This window comes from Carassius gibelio, chromosome B13 (assembly GCF_023724105.1).
Source record: "Carassius gibelio isolate Cgi1373 ecotype wild population from Czech Republic chromosome B13, carGib1.2-hapl.c, whole genome shotgun sequence".
NCBI classification, from domain to species: Eukaryota; Metazoa; Chordata; class Actinopteri; order Cypriniformes; family Cyprinidae; genus Carassius; species Carassius gibelio.
In genome coordinates, this window is record NC_068408.1 from 29,977,210 (window position 1) to 29,989,677 (window position 12,468).

The 12,468-nt window shown below is 39.3% G+C and overlaps 1 protein-coding gene across 1 annotated transcript in view; it reads left to right on the plus strand.

Moving 5' to 3' along the window:
• Positions 1–12,468, plus strand: part of LOC127970623 (CUB and sushi domain-containing protein 1-like) — a 531,205-nt gene that overhangs the window by 354,730 nt on the left and 164,007 nt on the right. Inside the window, exons 8-9 of the mRNA XM_052573279.1 lie at positions 8,299–8,380; positions 8,767–8,891. Of these exons, the coding sequence (XP_052429239.1) occupies positions 8,299–8,380; positions 8,767–8,891 (207 nt within the window). The remainder of the gene's footprint in view (positions 1–8,298; positions 8,381–8,766; positions 8,892–12,468) is intronic.

Below are 12,468 nucleotides of genomic sequence, written 5' to 3' on the forward strand. Positions count from 1 at the left end.
GCTGTAACTTGTTTACTAAGCATGCAGAACAACTACCCAATAAAGCATTTAAATAATCTAACCTTGAGGTCATAAATGCATTGATTAACATTTTTGCATTTGACATTGAGAGCATAGCCCGTAATTTAGATATATTTTGAGATGGAAAAATTCAGTTTTACAAATGCTAGAAACGTGGCTTTCTAAGGAAAGATTGTGATCAAATAGCGCACCTAGGTTCCTAACTGATAACGAAGAATTGACAGAGCAGCCATCAAGTCTTAGACAGTGTTCTAGGTTATTTTCCAATGCAATGTAGCTTTAAAGTAGTAGCGAAACTTACTGGACATTGAATTCTGTACTGCTTTGATACTTACCCGAATCAACAGAATAAAAACCTTAAAAACATCATAAAATGTGGCCACGGTCACATATTGAATGTGCATTTTAGTGCCACTCACTGGATATTTCACTTTGAAACCACTGTGAAATGTGCAGTAAGGTTTTTAATATTGGTGTTGCAGAAATGTCACCACAAACATGAGTTTTCATTGAGTCTGGGTTTGCGTGAATCTTATATCAGAGTTACAATACAGTTTATTTAATTTAATATTTTATTAAATTTTTATTATATACTTTTTATTTTAATTTATAATTTTACAAAAAACAACATATTGTTGTATGCTTGTAGATATTGTTTGAACGGTTCTCCACATAATAAAAATGCTAACAGACAGTCAGACACACAGAGATTCCTGCCTTTATTAGAGAGAAGAATATGTTTAGCCCCCTCCCTCTGAAGCCTCAAATATTCTATTTTGATTACTAGTGAAGCTTCAAAGCTAAAAAAATGGTATTCGTACCAGCCCTAAAAAAAATATGTAGGCACCACATCAAAATTTTCAAAAGCCAAAAGTTCAATTTTATTGGCTGAAGGAATGCTCATTTTATTTTCTTCAGCACTACTGTATTCTTCTCAGTCACTATTGTGGGCTTTCTTGTTTTCATTATGAGTTTAATAAAGATGCCCTTGATGATATTCTTAATAGGATGGAGGAAGCTATGCAATGTTATGCTGTATGGATGATTTTGCCCATTCTGCGCTTCGTTGAACAAGTTCCATGGCAATTAACATCACAAAAGTTGTTGACTCTGTGAAGTACACCACTTCATTTGAGCTTCTGTAAAATTTACACAATGTGTGCATGATTACAATAGCTTGTTTATGGACACTCAGTCAGTCATTGCATGCAACATGAGAGAGGTTGCCTAGGGTTTTCATGACAAACAGCCCAGTTCACAGGAAATGAAGATATTGCCATTTAACCAAAATAAATCACATAGTCTCACCACCCAAACATGTAACAGTGTAACTTTTATAGGTACAGTAAGTGCATTTGTGCACCTCTAGTTTTACTTTTACAGAGCCAGACTTTTGACTGTCTGTTTATACTTTGAAATGGTTGATTGGCCACTTGTTTTTTTTTGGGAGGGGGGGTTATTTGAAACTGATACAAACTTAATATTTTGTGGGAAAATTCAGTGATTAGTGTAATAAGTGCTAAACGCAATCGGAAAACTATTTTTCTCAGATTATTGAAACCTTTTTCAATAACGCAAGTGCATGGCCATTGGTTTGTGCAGTAAAAAAAAAAAAAAAACAATGGCAAGGTGCATGAGTTTATGGCCATGAAACCCGCTGGCATCATCTGGCTTTGTAAGTGAGCATTCTGGCATAGGATCATCAGGTACATAGCACGGCTAGCAACGCAGTACTTGTTCCCGTTTCTCAGGGAACCAAGGTCACATTAGTAACCTTGAACTGAGTACATTTACTTCCGATACTTTAAATGCTCTGCCTCACTAGATGTGATGAGGAACCAGTACAGTCACGACACACCATGATAGAGGAATGACCTATACTTGAACTTGCCTTAAGCACCCAAGGGCCCCGAAGGGATGAAGTACTAGCAGGGTAAGCCCCACAGGAAGCAAAGAGAGCTAAACTTACAGCGATCAGCCCAGCCTTGAATAATCGTTCCAAGAAATACTCTGTACTTAAAGAGTGCCAAGAGCATTCAAAAAGTAAGGCAAAAGTCTGAAGAACTGGTCCTGTCTTGTGGCAAGTGTGTGCCAACTTATTATAGAGCAAGAACCTGGGCCCGTAAGGCCGGGACTTCAAGGTTGTAGAACATAAAAAGGTGAATGACAAGGCCAAGCCAGCCACTTTTCAGAGCTCTGCAATGGACACATCTGCTAGGCCATGCCCAGGATGAGGCTACTCCTCTACTGGAGTGAGCTCTTACTCCTATGGGGCATTGCAGGCCCAAATAGGAGTATGCTACTGAAATAGCATCAACTATCAATTGGGACAGTCTCTGCTTCGTGACTGGAAGGCCTTTGGCTTGGCCACTGAAACATACAAAGTGTTGTTCCGACTGCTTAAATGGGGCGGAACGCTCAATGTAAATTCTCAGGGCTCTTACTCCCAGGGGCCAGAGGTTGGTGAATTGTAGTGGCTCAAAGTGAGAAATCCTAAAAAACCTGAGCACCATAGGCAGGACCCATGTAGGGACAGTAAGGGGGTGAGGTGAAAAAAGACTCCTAGACCCCAATAAAAAACAAACAACCATATTGTTCCTACCCACTGACTAGTTGGCTATTAGAGCATGCAAAGCTGCTATAGCTGCTACATAGACCTTGATCATGTAAGGGGAATGACTCTTTTCCATCATATCTTGCCGTTAGGACAATATCACTGATGTGTTGCAGGAAATTGGGTTTTTGGAGAGAAGTTCAAACATTTTGAGGACATAGATATGTTTTGTAAACTTGGGTTCTAGCCTGTGAAATACTATTTAAGAAGCTCTTGAGGAGTTCTGTAGGATCCAATCAAGAGGCCAAAGGTACAGATCCCACAGCTGAGGAACATTCCCAAAGCCATGCCCGGTTTTAACCACTGAGGGTTCTTTCAAGGGACCTAGTCCACGTAGTCCTGGTCCACATTGACACATCTGAAATATCCTGAGAGGGAGGGAGGCTCCAACTTTGATGGAGGCCATGAGCTGCTTTATGGCCAGGGCATGCTCTGGCATGACTTAGCCCTCATTTGGGATGAGTCGACAACTACTTCCAGGAATGAAATCCTTTGGCTGGGAGACAGTGAGCTCTTGGGAAATTGACCCTGAGCCTCAGGCACTTCAAGCGGCTTTGGAGAAGAGACCTGTGGGATACTAGCTTGGCCTATGTCTGGGCTAGAATGAGCTAGTCATCAAGGTAGTTCAGAATGTGAATTCCCATCTGTCTCAGACGGGGAAGAGCAGCATCCAAGCACTTTGTGAACTTCGAGGAGATAGAGACAGTGCAATGGAAAGGACCATGTAATAATATGCAACTTCGTCAAAGGCTAATCTCAATAATTGCTTGTGATGAGGGGCTATATGGATGTGAAAGTAAGCCTCTTTCAGATCCAAAGAGAAGAACCAGTCCCCGGTCATATTTGCAAGAGGATCTTTACTGGGAAGGGAACATGGGCTAATTGTTAATTATTTTGCAAATTGGTGTCGTGAGGCTGGTCTACTTATGAATGCTGAGAAAACCAAGGACATGTGTATTGACCTGCGGCGAAATCAGGCAGCAGTTCCAGGTACTTTTGTTGATAATCAGATGATTGAATTGGTTGATAGTTATAAGTACCTAGGTACTATCATCGATAACAAATTACATTTTGCAGATAATACTAATAGATTGTGCATGATGAGCCAACAAAGACTTTATTGTTTACGAAATGTAATATTGATAGGACACTGATGATTGCTTTTTATAAGGCATATATTGAATCGATTTTAACTTTCTCAATGATTTGTTGGTTTGCCTCTTTAAAGGTCAAACAGAAAAAACTTCTATTAAAGGTTGTAAACAATTGCAGTAAGGTATTGGGTGTGAAATTGCCTGAGTTGTCAGATTTGTTTGATATTCAGGTGATAAAGAAAATGCGTTACATTATATCTGACGCATCTCACCCTCTCTACGATTCATTTCAGACCCTCCCTTCAGGATCTTTGTACAGGGTCCCTTTAGCCAAGACTAACAGATTCAAATTTTCGTTTGTTCCATGTGCAATTAAGGTGCTTAATTTAAATAGGAAGAGGTAGAAATATAAGTTTTATAACTTTCCAATGTGCTATTAATGTTGTGTATGTGTTTGTCTTGTATGTGGTGATATCACGCTGCAGAACAAATTGCCCCTATGGGGGACAATAAAAGTTTTTACAATTACAATTACAATTACAATTTAATCTAAGAGGATGCCGTTAATCTCCATGAGGTTTAACCATAAGTGTTGGTCTAGCATCACCAAGGTGGCCATTGACCTTCCGATGACCTGAGCCATTGTCCTGAAATGCAGCTGGATCTGGTCCAGACTTTTCCATGCAACAGAGGAGTTAGGCCTGAAAGACTTGGAGGACAGCCATGGAATGCAATGCTAAGGCCACCTGGCCAGACGAGGTGTGGGCTCATCTAGCAAGGGCTGGCGTTGTCCTACATTCGCCTTTCATCCAGTGACAATGACCAGGCAGAGGTACGTGGCCACTGACTCATCCAGGGGAGGCACTTTTTTCTTTAGCGCCGTCAACTGTGGTGAGGGCAGGTTAAGCAGATGTGCATAGGCAGGCCGAATAGGGTGTGCGCTATGACTTGGTGAACTCTGTGAGAACCTCTGGAAAGAATGGAAAAGCTGGTTGGCGAGGGGCCTGGCAGCACCCCAGTAAGAATCATTCATCCATTCACTGCGAGTAGGCTCCTCTGGAGTAAACCACATTAAAACCAACTCTTCGACCGTTTTAAAGAGGAAACAGAAAAGTTTGATGTTCATCCCTGCTTTAGCATCTATGGGTTCCATAGACGGCCAAAGGGTGTGATTGTCATGGAGCCCGCCCAATCTTCCATGTCTTGTGCCGTCAATGACATACTGTCATCTGGAGATCGTACTCCAAACCCTGGAATGAGATCAAGTCACAATGATGGACATTGGTCTGGGTGGGTGAAACTAATGAGAGAAGCTTTGGCACATGTGGGCGTGTGGGTATCTCAGTGCTGAGTTCCTCTGCCCCACTGTTTTTTCCTCAGAGGCTCCTGGAAGAAAATGGGAAGGTGTTAGGGGCGGAGCCTTCTGCAAGTGCAGAGAGGTGAGACTTCCGCAAGCAGGAAATGCATTCACTGTGCCCCTTTATGAAATAGTGGCTTGGCATTTTAATCAATTCTGTGGAATTTGCTATCAGAAATTTGCTCTTTTAAACTTTAGGGGATGTGGTGAATCAGCAGCTTGCATGTGCAGAAGGCGGATCATGACCGGTTCACTGAAGAGGCAGAGTGGTGAACAGCTGAGCACAGCAGCCACTGAATCAGCTTGATCAAGTCTCAGAGATCAGCGAAGAGAAGATCATCGTAGCTAAAGGAGAATAAATATGAGGATCCTATGCCAGCATGCCCACTAATATAGCCAGATGACCCTGCCCATTTCGGCAGGCTCTGGCAGGCTTTATGGCCATAAGTTTGTGCAGCTCCGCTGCCTCAGTATTTTATTTTATTTATTCATTTTTATTTACAGCATGAACCAGTGCATTACACTGCATTGTGGAAAAGGCTTCAGTAATCAGAAAAAAGCTCTAGCGATGCCGTACGAGTGAATTTGCGATAGGGAACAATTATTGGAGTATGTTTTACTAGAAAATACTGTAACATGTCCGATGAGGGAACACATTAATTTTACTAAGTAAACTGCTTATTTGTTGCATATTGATAATTTAGTTGTTGTAATTTCTAAATTTATTTTCCTTGTTTTCTGATGCAAAGCATGCTGGGAACTAGAAAACACAATCATTTTAAGTTCACCTCACTACAACAAATTTTTGAGTTAACAGAACTTATTTAAATTAAGTCCAATGAACTTTCGTTATTATTTGAGTGCAATTAACTAATTTCATTTGATTAATTTCACTGTTCGGTTTTACAGTGATATATATATATATATATATATATATATATATATATATATATATATATATATATATATATATATATACATATACTAATAGTACAAATGTACTAGTATTTCTAAAATCAGTGTATTATTCCTTAACCTTTGAGCTTTTGATCAGTCTATCATAGAAGGTATTATTGCTAAAAAATGACTCCATTTCTCTATGAAGAAAATGAATGTGATTTTTAATCTTTGGTAGCTAAATCTGGCAGACGTTTGTGAAATGGCTTGCAGCACCTTTAAGGGCAGCTCTTAGATCTTTGATTGGAATGGAAGTACACTTGGCAGTTATGTATTAAACGTTTACATGTGCGTTATAAGAAAGTCTTTGACACATATTGAGGTGATTGCATGGCACTATAAGGAGGAAAATAAATGTCCAAGAAAAAGATCATAAAAAACAGACACTCGCTTTGATCAGACAGAGTAACTTCAGGAACTGATATCAACAATCAGGGGAGATGACATTTGAAGACCACATCAAAAAGAAGGACATGGCAGGTGATCAAAAAGCCTCTCTCCACAAGTGAAAACCTTGGGCATTTCACACACACACACACACACACACATGCACAAACACACCTCTTGCAAATGCATTGACCTTGCTTCTTGATTCAAGTGTTTTTTTTTTTTTTGTCGGTCAGGGCCTATTACTTTACAAAAAATGGTTTGTGTGGGTTCTATGTGTTAATTAATCTTGTGTCACCTACATCAAGTTAGACTTTCCTCTATAAATGAAGTCTGGTGCAGCTTTTTTTCTGGCTAAAAACAGGACTTAAACACAAAGAGACCCTCTGACTGACAAGAAAGTGACAAAATGTAGATTGTTTTTATGTCCTATTAGGCCACAAGCTTATCTAAAAATTATGCAGCACAATGTTCACTGAATCATAATCAGTCAGTCTGTCTGTCTGTCTGTCTGTCTGTCTGTATGTCTGTCATCTATCTGTCCATCTATCAGTTAGTAAAATTAATTAAATTATTTTGTCTGTACAAAACTAAAAAGTACAGACAAAACTCCAAAACAATATACAGTTCTGCTCCTACATATCTAGGGTACTTGTTACTAATTGTCTCAAACAAAGCTCAACCAGCTGAGACAAAGATCAACCAGACCTTTTAATTATAACATTATAATTATAAAATGTCTTTACCAATACCATTCCTTTGAGGAAACTACTGAAGCAATTAATATTAAATGACAGTTTAAAGTCTTATTAAAGTTATACTTCAGTAACCCAAAAAAATGTCATAAAGTGCAATTCAAGGCGTTAACTTTGTTCTTGCATAAATAATTTTGATTAAAACCATTCTAAGCCATTTTATAGATTTTATAAGATTATGGTTCAGTGTTCCACACTTTAAAACAGTGTTTTGTAATAATTCCACATATCATGAAATAGTGAAATATTTAAAACATGGAAAAATGGTCAGTGCTGCACCTGAAATTAAGTCATCCATAAACTCACCTAATGTGATTTTGGCCACTAACTGAATTCACAGGGATGTCAGGAAGTGAGGCTGTGTGAACACAAACTCACTGTGGCTTAGGAGGAACAAGAGAGCGGGGAGGGGAGGAACATGGGACATGCTTTGACCTTTCTTTGCTTTTTATGGCAAATAGCCTTGAGCTTACCATCACTAAATCCCCTGTCAGCTCTACAGGAATAGATATTCCACCTGTGAATGCAATCTTTACTGGCATTCTTATGAACACTGTACACTGTGGACTGTTGAAAAAGAACATTCCATTGCTTTTCTTCTTAATAGCTTATATGGCATGGTTTGCTCTTAGAAATAAACATTCTACATATTTATCTAATATTTAATTAAGACATAATGATATCATTTAATGATAAATAAGCACAATGCATCATTGTTATTTATTTTATTTATTTTTTATTATTATTATTATTATCAGCTCAATTGCAAGGCATTGCACAATGACTGACATTCTTGTGCTTAATGTCTTTAATTGTCACACGAATGATAATGATCCTTAAATATGCTGTAAATATAATATAATTTCCTATTAGCTTCTTTTGATTTTTATGTGAAATTTGACCAAGACAACTTTACATACTGGTATGAGTGTTTTTGTATTCATAAGAGTTCAGCAATTAGGCAGTACATCTGGTGAAATCCTTCTGAACATGCACCAGTCACTATCTCACACAAAATGTCTCATTTATTTCCTCATGTTTTTTTTTTTTTTGGTTGTTTTTTTTTGTGTGTGTTTTTGTCTTCTTTCTCTTGCATGCTCTGCTTTCATGCAGTAAGCCAAGGTGGGATGGCTGCAGACATTTGTCCAGATCCGGGGATTCCTGAGAATGGGAAAAGAATTGGCTCAAGCTTCCAGTAGGTCCTCTTTTTGTTCTCTTATCTGCTGCGCTTGTCCTTTTTAACTGCATGACACAGCGTTAATCAGGCCTGGGCCCGCTGTTTGACACGTCCGTCTGAACTCCCATACCGATAGGCCATTACCACCAGGACCTTTGGTCACCGCTGCTAAGTGGGTTTCTAATGCCCTTAGAAAAAGAACCAAGGGCTATTACATGTTCTGCATTTAATGGCATACGAAGTGGGTGATTCTGGAAATAGAAGAGACAAGCGGTTTATAGACGTATGACAGAAAGTGCTTTCATCTAACAAAGGAAGAATGCATCCGAGAAATGGAGGGTCTCATGTTGATGGTATGACTCATGTAGCTGGTCGATTGCTGACGGTCATTTCAACTTCCGCAGGGTTGGAGCCAGCATCCAGTTTTCCTGTGACGACAGCTACGTACTGCAAGGATCAAAGAGCATCACTTGCCAGAGAGTGACTGAGACCCTGGCGGCTTGGAGTGACCACAGGCCTATCTGTCGGAGTAAGTGCAAATATGGCTCTCTTTTCCCCTGCTAAGACACTTTCTGTAGGGACGCTGTCAGATCCTGTTAAGTGAGATGTGTACCACATGGCAGTAGGGAGTTAGGTCACACATGAGGAACACATACAAATAGTTGTGCCACACAAATTTAACAAAGACATCACTAACACATGTGAATATATAAAATAACTGGTTTTGAATTATGCATTTATAGTTTTCTTGATGACTGTGATCTCTATTTCTTACATATCAGTATTTAAATCAAAATGGGCAACAAGTCTTTGAAAGATAATCTTTGGATTGCATTGCAAAATCATCATTGCACCAATCTTAGTTGAAAAAAGTAACACCTCATTTTGATAGTTTTTAGACATTCTATTAAGTGACTTTGCAGTTACATCAATAAATAGACATTATAGTATTAATAGACTTTATTAATAGACTAATAGATTTGACAAAGTATTGGTGTGTTTTTTGTACTTTTATGCTTATTTTTATTTATTTTTTTAACCAAGGACAATGCACCTTAATAATACATAAAAATGTACAATGTGGTAGATTTATCCAACACTGGCTAATTTTCATCCCTAGTCGTCCCTTTTATTAGTTTTACTGTTAGCTTAGCAACATGCTATCATCACACTAGGTATGTCCTATTTCGCATATTTATGCTTTATTCCATGCCAGATTTATTCCAAACTTTAAATACTCAGATTATGTGCTTAATCCCCCCCCCAAAAAAAATAAATAAAAAAAAAATAAATAAAAATAAAATAAAATAAAACACCCTGCCACAGCTTTCCTTCCATAGCAGAGGGGGAGGGGCTATCAGACTATGAAGTTGGAACAAACTAATCTAAATGCAGATTTCCAGATGGGTATAAACTGAAACATTGTGTTAGAGTATGAGCTGTCCAGGCTGGGTTTATTTAGTACAACTGTGTTTGTTTTATGACTTCACATTTTAGTGTTAGTTTGCCTTTTTTTTTCACATCTATTAATTTCATCATGCAGATAAATGAGGAGTGATGTTTACTTTTAATTGGTGCTGTCATTCACTCACTAGAAAGAAAGAAAAAAATAAGCTAGTTTTAATTAAAGTTTTGCTAGCTTTTGCAAACATTGACTCTCATTACCTCTCACTTTAACTTCACTTAATCACTTCACTTATACCACCATAACTCTGATGAATCAACATGTTCATTCTATTCCAAAACCCAGGGTTTGATATTTAGCTATACTAAATCAAATTAATCTCATATCTTTGTTCATTATATTTTATAGTTTAGAAACTATTATATATATATATATATATATATATATATATATATATATATATATATATATATATATATATATATATATATATATATATATATATATATATGTTCTACTCATGAGTAACACCTAAAGCTGTTCACATTGTCAAACATACAGTAACAGACATAATTAATTTATTTAACAATGCTTATAACATCAAAATGGATCCAGATCCAGCTATTATCACACCCCTCGACATTCTCTCTCTCTCTGTGTGTGTGTGTGTGTGTGTGTGTTTCTCCTCATGTACTCCCCATGACCAAGTTTTCCCTCATGGTTGATTGTCATTCCATTCAGCTGTGTTCTCTTAATTATCGTTAATAGTTCCTTGTTACTTAAGCCCAGTGTTTCCTGTGTCCAGTCTTCAGTGTAGTCTGTGTATAGTGGTTGTGTCATAGTCTGTGTAAAGATGAGGCGAGGAATCAAAGATGCATTAATAGGGCTCTTAATAAATAATGAAAACTTACAAAAGCTACCCCAAGAGGGGGAAACAGGCATGAAGGCCAGAACAGGGCACAGCTTGGCAAAGCAAGGGAAGGCACACAGGATGAGGCAGAGCTTCTTAAACAAGCAGCACACAGACACATTCCTGGGCACACCAGCTGAAGACTATGACAGGTTGTGTTCCTAGTTTTCTGAGTTCTCTGTGTTTGAGTTATAATAAATGTGATTTCCCGTTCCTGTTTCTACGTCACGCTCTTCACAGCAGTCACACGTGACAGAACACAGAACCAAGCTAAGTATGAACTGGGCTGAGGAGTTGATCTGGAACATCCAGCAGGATGGATGGCATCTGGTAAGCTGGATCGATCACATGGTTAATGCCTGCTTTCAAATAGGGCTTGATGACTATAATTGGTTTCGATTCCTGTCTCCTGACGACTGTTATAGCCCCATAGCAGAAACACAAGCCTGCCGGCCGCTTCACTCTCAAGCCCGTCGGTGGATTCACTCCCAAGCCCAATAATGATAGCAGCTATCTCCTTCACCTCACCCCAAGAGAGGAGAATGAGGAGGAAGAGACAGCCCAGACTCTAGCCCTTGACCAGAGTCGAGAGATGTTTTCTGGTCCTGAGTTTGGCCCAGGGATGGCCTCAGATCATGAGTCTAGCACAGAGAGGGCACCTGTTCCCACATTAAGCCCAGAGAAGGCTGCTGTTTCCTCATCTAGCCAAGGCAGGGCATCAGATCTTGAGTCTAGCCCAGAGAGGGCTCCTTTTTCCATGGAAAGTCCAGAGAGGGCTCCCGTTCCTGAGTATAGCCCAGAGTGGGCTTCTGTTGCTGAGGACAGCCCAGGAAGGCCTTCAGCCCAGGAAGGCCTTCTGTTCCTAAATGCAGCCCTGAGTGGACTCTAGAGCCCAAACCAGTGCCTGTGCCAGCCAGGAGACCCGGAGTCCTCTCTAAGAAAATTAGCATGAACCCCACATGTGCTTCCCGTGACCTAGTTTTCCCTCATGGTTGATTGACATTCCATTAACGTATGCTCCCTTAATTATGCTTGTTAGTTCCTTGTTACTTAAGCCCAGTGTTTCCTAGGTTTGGGTATTGATGGGGTTTTATCCAATTACGGTGCCATTTCGATACTTTTAAAATGGTACTGGTGCCATTCTTTTGATGTAAGATAGATTTTGTGGCTAGCTAGTTATTTTGCCTACTTACACTCTGACTCTGCTTTATGAAAAAGCTTCTTATTCTTTCTTCTTCTTGGGTGGCATCTACAAAGTATAAAAATGGGCAAACCGGAATATTAAAATGTTTTTACTCTGGCCTTTGTATGTGGCAGAGAGACAGCCCAGGTAACTTGCCTTCGGCGTCTTCAACATGCGCGCACGCGCGCACACACACCACCCGCTCGATGCTAGTGCAAACACAAAAGTAGTCCTGGCCCGCGCGTGTAGCCTGTCAGATACCCCGCCGCCAATCAAATTACGGCGTTTCTTGTACTGTCGTCGTCCTGGCCGTTGGAATCGATCCAAATAGCAGTGCAAAGGAGTGCAATATTGGTGGGGACAAATTTGTAATCTCAAAATATTGATAGGGACTAGTACCTAGCGTCCCCCCCCAAAACCTACGCCCATGGTTATTTATATATTTTGCTTTCGTATGTCAGCAGGAAATATCAGTTTACATTTCCAAACATTAATTTTGCCATTCATTTTTAATAATAATCTAGTTGGATTGTTGAATGCACAAGCAGTCTGACAACAGACTGCCTAAGACTTTTGCACAGTAGTGTATGTATAAAATATGTATAATT